The 12412-nt window shown below is 48.6% G+C and overlaps 1 protein-coding gene across 1 annotated transcript in view; it reads left to right on the top strand.

Moving 5' to 3' along the window:
* Positions 1-12412, top strand: part of abr (ABR activator of RhoGEF and GTPase) — a 186536-nt gene that overhangs the window by 87216 nt on the left and 86908 nt on the right. The window contains exon 3 of the mRNA XM_059655342.1: positions 10091-10195. Coding sequence (XP_059511325.1) covers positions 10091-10195 — 105 coding nt within the window. The remainder of the gene's footprint in view (positions 1-10090; positions 10196-12412) is intronic.

Here is a 12412-nt window from a genome sequence, read left to right as displayed (position 1 = left end):
GCCTACGTTGTTGATATCCACATGGATTTGGACAACTGGATTTCCCTGTTCACTGAGCTGATGTTCTGAATCCTGGTATCAGGCTGGCGACACCAGCACGTGTCCCCAGTCTCTTTGCTGCAGAGTGCACTGTCAATCCTCTGACTCTATTGTCCAATCCTACTGCTACATTCCTTTTTTTTCCCTCTGCACATGAATAGCTTCCTGCACCATGGTGCCATGATCAGATAGCTCACCCACCCTGTGACCCTCATTCTCATCCAGACAAGCTGAAAAAACCTCACACTTGATGGACTATTGAAAAAATGGCTCATACTTCCTAGGACCCTGGACCTGCCTCACTTGCTTTTATACTCTCCTGTCTTTGAACACTGACCAAGTCAGAAGACTGCATACTGAGAACTGTGACTGCCTCCTGCTATAAAGAATCCAGGTAACATTCTCCTTGCCAGACGCAAACAGTTTATCTGCTTGCTCCTAAACTCTGAGCCGAACTGGCATTGAAGGCCCCTCACATGTTGCTGGTGTTACACAGCACCATTGTCTAGCCATCCTTAATGTGTTCTGTCTAACGACTTTTAATCATTTTAATTTTAAACCTGAAATAGATATGTTTTGTTAAGCAAAGGTATTAAGGGATAGGGCCCAAAAGCAGCTCTATGGTATTAGGCCTTAGGTCAACCACAACCTCATTGAATAGAAGAACAGGCTGAAAGGCCTGAATGGCCTGATCCTGCTCCTATGTTCTGAATAATTTTATTCAATTATATATCCGCTTATCAAATACTTGCCAAGTAACCAGCTTCTTCTGCAGCAGAGCAATAACTAATTCCTGGAGGCTGAAAATGTTAGGAAAACTAAAAACAGAGTAACTTTTCTCTTTCTCCCAGAAGTCCCTTAATTAAGCAACTCCAGCACTCTGTTGAAAGTTGTACTCCTGCTAAGTTGCACTAAGTTGATGAGTATTATATGCTCCGCATTCAAAAGGCCTATCTGACCCACTTCAGAGGCGATAGGCCATATTCAGCAAGAGGCATCCTTGCTCACGGTTAACCTGATGCCATGAGACTTCATGGTTTCTGGAGTCAATGTTGAGGTCTTCCAGGGCAACTCCCTTCCAACTCACTAGAGCAGTTTACTACTGCTCCACCACCTCCACTGGGCCTATCCTGCCAGAGGGACAAGACGTACCCAGAGATGGTGGTGTCTAGAATCTAGTCATTCTCACAGAATCCTATCTTTCAGACAATGTCAGGCTGTTGCTTGTCAAGTCTGTGAGATAGCTGTCTCTATTTTGGCACTGGCGCCCAGATGTTGGTTAGGAGGACTTTGCAAGATAGATAGGACTGTGTTTCTGGTCCTTTAGTCAATGCCAGGCAGTCCAATGGTTTGATTTATTTGTTTAGATATTGTTGTAGTTTGATATAAAAAAATGGCTTCCTTGGCTCTTCCAGAGGTCAGTAAAGAATTAAGCACATTGTTATGGGTCTGGAGTCACATGTAGGCAAACTGAGTAAGGGTGGCTAATTTCCTTCCTTAAAGGACATTTGCCTTTATGACAATAGCCAAAGGTGCATGGTTGCTGTAGTGATTGTAATAAGGTTCGCTACAGAATACAAGTCCCCTTAATGGGGCTATTAACCTAGTCTAATCAGGGAGTCCTGGCTGAAGATATAAACAGGCGTGTTTACTCTTAGAACTGGTTCTAAGGAAGCCAGACTATTGCCAAGTATTATGCATGTGCCAATAACGGGTGAGTTGGTGACTGGATACTGGCTTCTGTGAAGTTATTATAATAGCGAAGAGAAAAGAAATGCTGCTAAAGAAATTCGCCTGCAAGAGTTGTCTTTGATTTGGGCTAAGCACTTCTGGTATCATGCCACTATTTGGGACCCTTAGCTTGTTTGACCCTGCTGTCAAAGACTGAGCCCAGTATATAGAAAGAATGTAAAATGTGGGGCTGGATGAACACAGCAGGCCAAGCAGCATCTCAGGAGCACAAAAGCTGACGTTTCGGGCCTAGACCCTTCATCAGAGAGGGGGATGGGGGGAGGGAACTGGAATAAATAGGGAGAGAGGGGGAGGCGGACCGAAGATGGAGAGTAAAGAAGATAGGTGGAGAGGGTGTAGGTGGGGAGGTAGGGAGGGGATAGGTCAGTCCAGGGAAGACGGACAGGTCAAGGAGGTGGGATGAGGTTAGTAGGTAGCTGGGGGTGCGGCTTGGGGTGGGAGGAAGGGATGGGTGAGAGGAAGAACCGGTTAGGGAGGCAGAGACAGGTTGGACTGGTTTTGGGATGCAGTGGGTGGGGGGGAAGAGCTGGGCTGGTTGTGTGGTGCAGTGGGGGGAGGGGATGAACTGGGCTGGTTTAGGGATGCAGTGGGGGAAGGGGAGATTTTGAAACTGGTGAAGTCCACATTGATACCATATACCAATGTGGACTTCACCAGTTTCAAAATCTCCCCTTCCCCCACTGCATCCCTAAACCAGCCCAGTTCATCCCCTCCCCCCACTGCACCACACAACCAGCCCAGCTCTTCCCCCCCACCCACTGCATCCCAAAACCAGTCCAACCTGTCTCTGCCTCCCTAACCGGTTCTTCCTCTCACCCATCCCTTCCTCCCACCCCAAGCCGCACCCCCAGCTACCTACTAACCTCATCCCACCTCCTTGACCTGTCCGTCTTCCCTGGACTGACCTATCCCCTCCCTACCTCCCCACCTACACCCTCTCCACCTATCTTCTTTACTCTCCATCTTCGGTCCGCCTCCCCCTCTCTCCCTATTTATTCCAGTTCCCTCCCCCCATCCCCCTCTCTGATGAAGGGTCTAGGCCCGAAACGTCAGCTTTTGTGCTCCTGAGATGCTGCTTGGCCTGCTGTGTTCATCCAGCCCCACATTTTATTATCTTGGAATCTCCAGCATCTGCAGTTCCCATTATCTCTCATATAGAAAGAATGTGTTATTTTTTCCAGGCAAATGACATTGGGGTAGATGAAAAGCAACAAGTGAATCTCCTGACAGCTTGTGGGCCTGCAGCTTTTTTGGTTGTTAGGAACCTTACATTTCCTGAGGCACTAGGTTCTAAAATCTTTCAAGAGTCTAGATGTGAGTTTGTTCGCTGAGCTGTGCTGTTCGCGGGTGGCACTCTGTCGGATGGCATTGGTTTCCCATCTTCGGGCCAATTTTAGTGTATTGCGCCCATAGGTGCTCGTGAGCTTTGAGAAGATTTGTAGCTCAGGATGAGTTTCTGAATGTGAGTTTGCTTAGCGCAGCGAGCAAACTCACATCCAGAAACTTGACCTGAGCTACAAATCTTCTCAAAACTTGCTATCTTTCAAGAGTTCGTGGATTTGGTTAAGGAATATTGAAACCCCAAGCTTCCTCTAATTCTGAGATTATAATGGTTTTACTCGGCAATTCAAGATAAGGGCAATCGAAGAAAGGATTTTTGACAAGGTTAAGATGACTGGCAGAGGCATGTGACTTTGGTTTAGCACTAAGTCAGATGGTATGTGGGATTACTGATGGAACCATGCAAAAGCACCAACCAGCTGAAGCCTGACTGAACTTCACACGGTCACTACAATTGGCTTTATCATTGGGAAACACAGCAAGTGGAGCATGAGTTGCAGGATATTATGATGGAAGTGGATGCACTCACCAGTCTGACTGAACTTGGGGAACACCACTCGAGTGAAAGCAATTGCACAGCCTCTCTCGGGACATATCCTGAACAGAAGGAGTCTAGGCCAGCCCACAGCAAAACCCCAAAACAAAGCCAAGCCTCAGCCAAATTGTTAAAATTCTCTCCAGGATCTGGGCTAGCAAGCTGTTGTAGGTGCTGCTGGTGTGCAGACCCGAGACAACAGAAGAGTCCCACTTGGCCTCAATCCAGTAAGAGAGTTCAGAGCCTGGCATTTAGGAGAATGCACTCCCTGGAAAGTCCACCAGCATTGGTTTTGAATAGTTACACTGTATAGTACCGTCAAAATCAGAATCAATTGAAATAAATGGCTAAATGGTTCTAATGGAGGTTGATACCAATATTTATATTGGTGATTGTGGAATCTGTCTGTAACTAAATTCTCTCTGGCCTCCAACACTTAAGTTTGTGGAAGACCTGGGCTGGACTGAGAACCCATACAGGGAAGGTTTACAGATTAAGGGTATAGCTTGGGTTCAGATCTCATATGAGATGCAGCTGGTTGGTGGGGCAGTGCCCAGAGTGCCAACAAGAACAAAAAATTAGCACCAGCAGCTCTCCTACATTGGCTGCATTAACCTTGGATTCAGTTACATTTCGGCTGTGCAGGTCCTTCCGTGGGCTCAATGTTCTTATTCGTTTTAGACTCCCACTCAGTGGTTGGATGTATATAGAACATAGAACAGTACAGCACAGTCCAGGCCCTTCGGCACATGATGTTGTGACAGACTTTTACCCTAAATTCTATCTAACCTCTACCCCTACCCTATACTATCATCCATATGGCTATTTAATAGCCGCTTAAATGCCCCTAATGAGGCCGACTCCACTATGGTGCATAGAGTTCATTCATCAAACACGGGGACAACGATAGAAAAACTGTACGTAACATTTGCAATACATGGACTCCTGGAGTGTTGTACACAGACAACGGGCAATCATTTACCAGCAGGGAATTTGAGTATTTCCTAAAGTTGAAAGGCATTTGGCATATAAGCACAGCACAATACCATCCATTGTCTAATGGTCTGGCAGAACGAGCAGACCAAACTGTGGAGGAAGGTTTGAAGAAACAGCCTCCAGCTTCACCAGGTACTAATCTGTCCCAATTCCTATTTGATTAGAGAGCCACCCCACATCCAACTCCAAGGATAGCTCCAGCAGAGCTTCTAATTGAGAGAACACCAAGTTAAACCTGATCTTCCCAGACCTGGGGAGGGAGGGTGAAATGGCAGCAGGAGCATCAGTGTCATACACAAGACTCCTCTAAGCAAGAGGAACAGGTTACTTAAGGCGATGGTGTTTGGTCCAGGAGCCACAAGAGTGGATCCTGGACCAAATACCCCTATGGGTAATAGGTATGCTCAGCATGAGGTCATATCCAGGGATGTATGATGTTCAGGTAGGTGTGATGGTCCTGAACAAGCGCATAGACCATGTAAAGGCTGCAAACTCGCAAATGGGACAGGAACAAAACATATCCAGCCCCTCAGAGGAGCTGGAAGGGCTGTCAGAACCCATGGAATATCCCTCTCCTGTCGAAGAAACCTTGGAATCTGATATGACACGGCGGATGTCACAGCCTCGAAGCTTTTATTGCCTGAAGAAGTGGGTGACTTCGTTCTGAGATGATTTGGGCATAGGAGGCAGGTCTCTAGTCCAATAGATGCTGCCTGTATCTGAGGCTGAGTCTGGGGAACCAGACCTGATTTGAAAATGGGAGGCCACGAGAAAAAGAACCAGCCTACATCTCCACACTTTGAGGGGGAGGGATGTACTGATTGTAATGAGGTTAGCTATGTGCACCTCATAGAGTATGAGTTCCCTGATTGGGGCTGTTAGCCTGGTTCCAAGCAGGGAACCCTGACTGACAGATAGAAGCCGGAGTGTCAGAGACCCTGTTCACCCTGAGAGGCTCTGAGTAAGTCAGGTCAGTTTTAAGGACTGTCTGTGCGTAAATAGGGGGCGATGCAGTGGTGAGTGGCCAGCCTGTGTCGGGTTATTTCAGTCACCATTGGGCTAGCTGTCAATTCCAGCTATTTATTGAACTCAAATTTTTTCCCCTTGCTTTCGGTGGGATCTGAATTCATGTCCCGGTATATTAACCTGGTGTTCGGATTACTAGTCTAGTGATGACTTATTTACGGCGTAAAGTGACTCTGATCTTTCACATTGGAAGAAAACCTCTCTCTACACTGTCAGGAAGAGAAATTGCTGGAAAAGCTCAGCAGGTTTGGCAAACTTGTGCAGAAAGAAGTCAGATCCATTGACCCTTCCTCAGAATTCATTCCCTTCTCTTTACACTGTCCCAACCAAACACTCGCAGGACAGGGACAGCACAGGGTTATATACAAAGTAAAACGTCCTGTACGCTGCCCATAAACTGTGGGTCTTGAAGCTGGTGAATGTTTTTTGCACTGTTCTCCTTGTGGCTATGTTCACCTTCCTGCTTCCTATTTTGGTGTAAGTAGCCCACCAGCTTCTCTCTTTCTGCAACCCAGCTTAAGCTGAAGCTCCAGAGATAATGGGAACTGCAGATGCTGGAGAATCCGAGATAACAAAGTGTGAAGCTGGATGAACATAGCAGGCCAAGCAGCATCTTAGGAGCACAAAAGCTGACGTTTTGGGCCTAGACCCTTCATCAGAGAGGGGGATGGGGAGAGGGTTCTGGAATAAATAGGGAGTGAGGGGGAGGCGGACCGAAGATGGAGAGAAAAGAAGATAGGTGGAGAGCAGAGTATAGGTGGGGAGGTAGGGAGGGGATAGGTCAAGGGAAGACGGACAGGTCAAGGAGGTGGGATGAGGTTAGTAGGTAGGCAATGGAGGTGCAGCTTGAGGTGGGAGGAAGGGATGGGTGAGAGGAAGAACAGGTTAGAGAGGCAGAGACAGGCTGGGCTGGTTTTGGGATGCAGTGGGGGGGGGGGGGATGAGCTGGGCTGGTTGTGTGATGCAGTGGGGGGAGGGGACGAACTGAGCTGGTTTTGGGATGCGGTGGGGGAAGGGGAGATTTTGAAGCTGGTGAAGCCCACATTGATACCATTGGGCTGCAGGGTTCCCAAGCGGAATATGAGTTACTGTTCTTGCAACCTTTGGGGGGTATCATTGTGGCACTGCAGGAGACCCATGATGGACATGTCGTCTGAAGAATGGGAGGGGGAGTTGAAATGGTTTGCGACTGGGAGGTGCAATTGTTTATTGCGAACCGAGCGGAGGTGTTCTGCAAAGCGGTCCCCAAGCCTCCGCTTGGTTTCCCCAATGTAGAGGAAGCCACACAGGGTACAATGGATACAGTATAACAGATTGGCAGATGTGCGGGTGAACCACTGTTTAATATGGAATGTCATCTTGGGGCCTGGGATAGGGGTGAGGGAGGAGGTGTGGGGGCAAGTGTAGCACTTCTTGCGGTTGCAGGGGAAGGTGCCGGGTGTGGTGGGGTTGGAGGGCAGTGTGGAGCGAACAAGGGAGTCACGGAGAGAGTGGTCTCTCCGGAAGGCAGACAAGGGTGGGGATGGAAAAATGTCTTGGGTGGTGTGGTCGAATTGTAGATGGCGGAAGTGTCGGAGGATGATGCGTTGTATCCGGAGGTTGGTGGGGTGGTGTTTGAGGACGAGGGGGATCCTCTTTGGGCGGTTGTGGCGGAGGCGGGGTGCGAGGGATGTGTTGCGGGAAATGTGGGAGACGCGGTCAAGGGCGTTCTCGACCACTGTGGGGGGAAAGTTGCGGTCCTTGAAGAACTTGGACATCTGGGACGTGCGGGAGTGGAATGCCTTATCCTGGGAGCAGATGCGGCGGAGGCAGAGGAATTGGGAATAGGGGATGGAATTTTTGCAGGAGGGTGGGTGTGGGAGGAGGTGTATTCTAGGTAGCTGAGGGAGTCGGTGGGCTTGAAATGGACATCAGTTTCTAGCTGGTTACCTGAGATGGAGACTGAGAGGTCCAGGAAGGTGAGGGATGTGTTGGAGATGGCCCAGGTGAACTTGAGGTTGGGGTGGAAGGTGTAGGTGAAGTGGATGAACTGTTCGAGCTCCTCTGGGGAGCAAGAGGCGACGCTGATACAGTCATCAATGTAGCAGTGGAAGAGGTGGGGTTTGGGGCCTGTGTAGGTGCGGAAGAGGGACTGTTCCACGTAACCTACAAAGAGGCAGGCATAGCTGGGGCCCATGCGGGTGCCCATGGCCACCCCCTTTGTCTGTAGGAAGTGGGAGGAATCGAAAGAGAAGTTGTTGAGTGTGAGGACGAGTTCGGCTAGGCGGATGAGGGTGTCGGTGGAGGGGGACTGGTCGGGCCTGTGGGACAGGAAGAAGCGGAGGGCCTTGAGGCCATCTGCATGCGGAATACAGGTGTATAGGGACTGGTCCATGGTGAAAATGAGGTGTTGGGGGCCAGGGAATTGGAAGTTCTGGAGGAGGTGGAGGGCGTGGGTGGTGTCACGGACGTACGTAGGGAGTTCCTGGACCAAGGGGGAGAAAATGGAGTAAATTGAAGCTCCCACTGGTTTTGTGCTGCTCCTGGGATCAGCCTTTGGCTGGGGGAGGTGTTAAGCACTGTTTCCTCCCCATGGTGAAGGAGTTAAAATATCCTCCTATTGAGAAGCCAGTGGGTTCAAAGGCTGACTCCACCCCTTTGTTTAGTTTGCACCTTATCTGCTTCCAGCAGGAACAGGAGGGGAGTGGAGCGAGATTGGATCGAGTGCCATGTGCTGACAGCACCAGGGATTGGTGCAGTTTGAGAGCTGCAGTTATATATAGCTGTATGACGAGGTGTTAGAGGGGGCGTGTTAGAATTTTGTTCAGAGACGGAAGATATGAAAGGAGTTGTGTTTGAGGCAGCCACTGAATTTTCTGTGCAGGAGTGTAATTTGCCCTCAGTCCAGGAGGGTGTGGGGGAAGCAAGTGGAGATTCTGGCACTGGCCATTCATGGGCCTCTGCTCAGATCCCAAGTGACCCACTCGGCTGCTGGGGTTGAGGCCATTTCAGCTGATTTATCGTCAGTCATCAGTGAGTTACCTCCTCACATATTACAAAGTGAAAACTCAGCGAAATTAGGGAACAGTTAAAAGAAGGAAGTATCGTCATCCAGCATATTCAGCTAGCTGCTGCTGATTTCTCCTTAAAGAATCATTAACCGGTTAGACAGATAAAGTGTGCAGCAGGGGAGTGCGACAGGCTGTGATAGCTTCACCTTGCTCTTCCTGATAACTGCATGCAGTCAACCAGTATTTAGGGGTGGGAGGTCTTTGGGGCTGGGGAAAACATTGTGAAATGCTGCCTGTATCTGATCCGGGGCAAAATGGACGGTTGCCCCCCAGCCTGATAGTGTCTGCCTGGTGCTGACACTGAGAAATTTCCACTGGGACTGGCGTCACTGCTATTGGACACTCCACATGAAGATGGAAGATGCAGAGGAAGTTATTGGCTTCCTGGATAAAGTGCTTCTGGATGCAGACGCCTTGTCCCTGAATGAGCTTGAATGGGATGGAGCAAAGATTCCAGAGGCTGGGCCCTCCAATCCCGAGTTAGTAAAGGTGAGGCAGCTGTGTGATTGTGGATAGGCCCAGGGTTGGGTTTAGGATGGGGGATGTGGGTGTGGATTGGGTTTGGGAGTGGGGTACTTGGTGTGGATTGGGTTTGGGAGAGGAGGACGTGGGTGCGGATGGGGATTGGTGGGGAGGGAACGTGGGTGTGAATTGGGTTTGGGAGAGGGGGATGTGGGTGTGGATTAATTTTGGGAGGGGGGATGTGGGTGAGGATTGGGTTTGGAAGTGGGGGATGGGGTCTGGCTTGGGTTTGAGGGTGGGGTATGTGGGTGTGGATTGGGTTTGGGAGAGGAATGGGGTCAGGATTGCCTCTGGTGGGGGTGGTTTGGGTTTGTGGAGGTGGGGAGTCTGGTGCAGTTTATGTTTGGGTCGGGAGGACGTTATTTTGGGTTTGTGAGGGACAGAGAGGCCATGGATCACAATTGATGGGTGGCGGGTTATAGTGCAGTTTTCCGAGAGGGAGTGTTAGTTGGTATTTTCTGGGATTGGGGTAATGATTAGAGAATCATCACCTTTAGGGAACAAAGCAAAACATGTTGACAGACTGGTGTGAAAAGTTGTATTTGAGAGTTGGAACTGTTCACAATATCTGTGACCATGGGAATGTAACTTGGTAGGACCTTGGAGCAGAAGTTGGCCTTTTGGCACTCAGCCCTCTCTGCTGTTTAGTAAGTTCCGAGCTAATTGTGGTCTCTGTGCCTGTTTGCTGTCTGCAACCAAGGCTCTATTATCTTCTAAAACTCTCCCTCAGCCTTGGGATAAATTCCATTACCTACCCTCTGCAGTTCAGGATTTTAGGAATTCTTCAAACCTCTAGTTGGTGCTAACGTATAACTGGTCTCTTTTACAGAGTGAGGTGGACCCAGAAAAGAGGTTGGAGATGAGGAATTTTGTACTGTCTGGGATCCTGGCAAGTGAGGAGATCTACTTGAATCAGCTGGAGGCCCTACTTCTGGTATGGAAATATTACAGTTATTGTGTTGTCTGAGTCAGTGTGTCTTTTTTATACCACTCACAGGATGGCTAGGTCATCTGTCATTGCCAGAGAACAGGTAAGTGTGAGGACAGCAAATACCCTCCCAAAAGGACATCAGTGAATGAATTGGTTTTTACAGTTGATGGCAATAGTAATATTCCGGATCTGTGTTGATTACATTGAGATTCCACCAGCTGTTGTGAGATTTGAACCTCAGTTCCATTGTCTGAGGCCTCTGAATTACTAGTCCACTCAAGTTACCACGGTGCCATCAGAATCCAGCGTGTCTCTGCTTTTCTCTGTGTATTTATCTGGAACTGTGCGCTTCTCTATTTGACACTTCTTGTATAATTTGTCTGCAAATTTGTCTGTCCCTCCCTGTCTGCATCAGTCTGTGAGTATCTTTCTGCCTGTATCAGTCTATGTGTATATGTTTCTGTCTGTGTCTCTGTGTATTGGTCTGTATCAGTCTGTGTGTGTGTGTTTCTGTCTGTGTCTCTCTGTATTGGTCTGTATCAGTCTGTCTGTGTGTGTGTGTGTGTGTGTGTGTTTCTGTCTGTGTCTCTCTGTATTGGCCTGTATCAGTCTGTGTGTGTGTTTCTGTCTGTGTCTCTCTGTATTGGTCTGTATCAGTCTGCGTGTGTGTTCCTGTCTGTGTCTCTCTGTATTGGCCTGTATCAGTCTGTGTGTGTGTGTGTTTCTGTCTGTGTCTCTCTGTATTGGCCTGTATCAGTCTGTGTGTGTGTTTCTGTCTGTGTCTCTCTGTATTGGTCTGTATCAGTCTGCGTGTGTGTTCCTGTCTGTGTCTCTCTGTACCGGCCTGTATCAGTTGGTGTGTGTGTTTCTGTCTGTCTCTCTGTATTGGTCTGTATCAGTCGGTATGTGTGTTTCTGTCTGTGTCTCTCTGTATTGGTCTGTATCAGTCCGTGTGTGTGTTTCTGTCTGTGTCTCTCTGTATTAGTCTGTATCAGTCTGCGTGTGTGTTTCTGTCTGTGTCTCTCTGTATTGGACTGTAACAGTCGGTATGTGTGTTTCTGTCTGTGTCTCTCTGTATTGGTCTGTATCAGTCTGTGTGTGTGTTTCTGTCTGTGTCTCTGTGTGTCAGTCTGTATCAGTCTGTGTGTGTGTTTCTGTCTGTGTCTCTCTGTATTGGCCTGTATCAGTCTGTGTGTATGTGTGTGTTTCTGTCTGTGTCTCTCTGTATTGGCCTGTATCAGCCCGTGTGTGTGTTTCTGTCTGTGTCTCTCTGTATTGGCCTGTATCAGTCCGTGTGTGTGTTTCTGTCTGTGTCTCTGTATTGGTCTGTATCAGTCTGTGTGTGTGTTTCTGTCTGTGTCTCTCTGTATTGGCCTGTATCAGTCTGTGTGTGTGTTTCTGTCTGTCTCTCTGTATTGGTCTGTATCAGTCTGTGTGTGTGTTTCTGTCTGTCTCTCTGTATAGGCCTGTGTCAGTCTGTGTGTGTGTTTCTGTCTGTGTCTCTGTGTGTCAGTCTGTATCAGTCCGTGTGTGTGTTTCTGTCTGTGTCTCTCTGTACCGGCCTGTATCAGTCCGTGTGTATGTTTCTGTCTGTGTGTCTCTGTATTGGCCTGTATCAGTCTGTGTGTGTGTTTCTGTCTGTGCCTCTCAGTATAAAAATACACTGGTGTTGTGAATCTGAACTTGGTTAGGCCAGGATGGGTAAGCGTCACCTTGAGGCGCCTGTGGTTTCATACCGCAGGTCCAGTCTCCAGCAGATTCGTCTCCGGCTATGTCTTGCCTTTCTGTCCAGTATTTTTGTTTTGGGGTCAGTGCTCTGCAACCAGGCAGTTCCTGTGTCTCAGGCTCACCACTCACATACCAAAAACTGGAGCTGTCTGTCCCTCCCCAGGGCCAGAGCTATGAAGTGTGTGGAATGTAAGTGAACATGACCTGAGGACAGGAAGGTGTTCACCACACAATCTCCAAAGCAAGGGAGAGCCACTTCAACTGCTGCGCGGAATATTCCCAACTAAACCTAATCTGTGCCAGAACGGGTCAGCACAAACCTAATCCCAGCCAACCAATCCTGGAAACTGATCCCAGAATCTGATTTCCAACCCGTACTCTGCATCTATCCCACTTGGGGCCCAAGACCAAAAATTTTTTAATTGGATTGATTGCAAGTTTAGGGAGACAAACCAGAGGCTCCATGAAACTCCTAAACAGACCAGAGAGTGA

The sequence above is a fragment of the Stegostoma tigrinum genome, chromosome 27 (assembly GCF_030684315.1).
Source record: "Stegostoma tigrinum isolate sSteTig4 chromosome 27, sSteTig4.hap1, whole genome shotgun sequence".
In the NCBI taxonomy this organism is placed as follows: Eukaryota; Metazoa; Chordata; class Chondrichthyes; order Orectolobiformes; family Stegostomatidae; genus Stegostoma; species Stegostoma tigrinum.
This window is presented reverse-complemented; position numbering and strand designations above follow the sequence as displayed.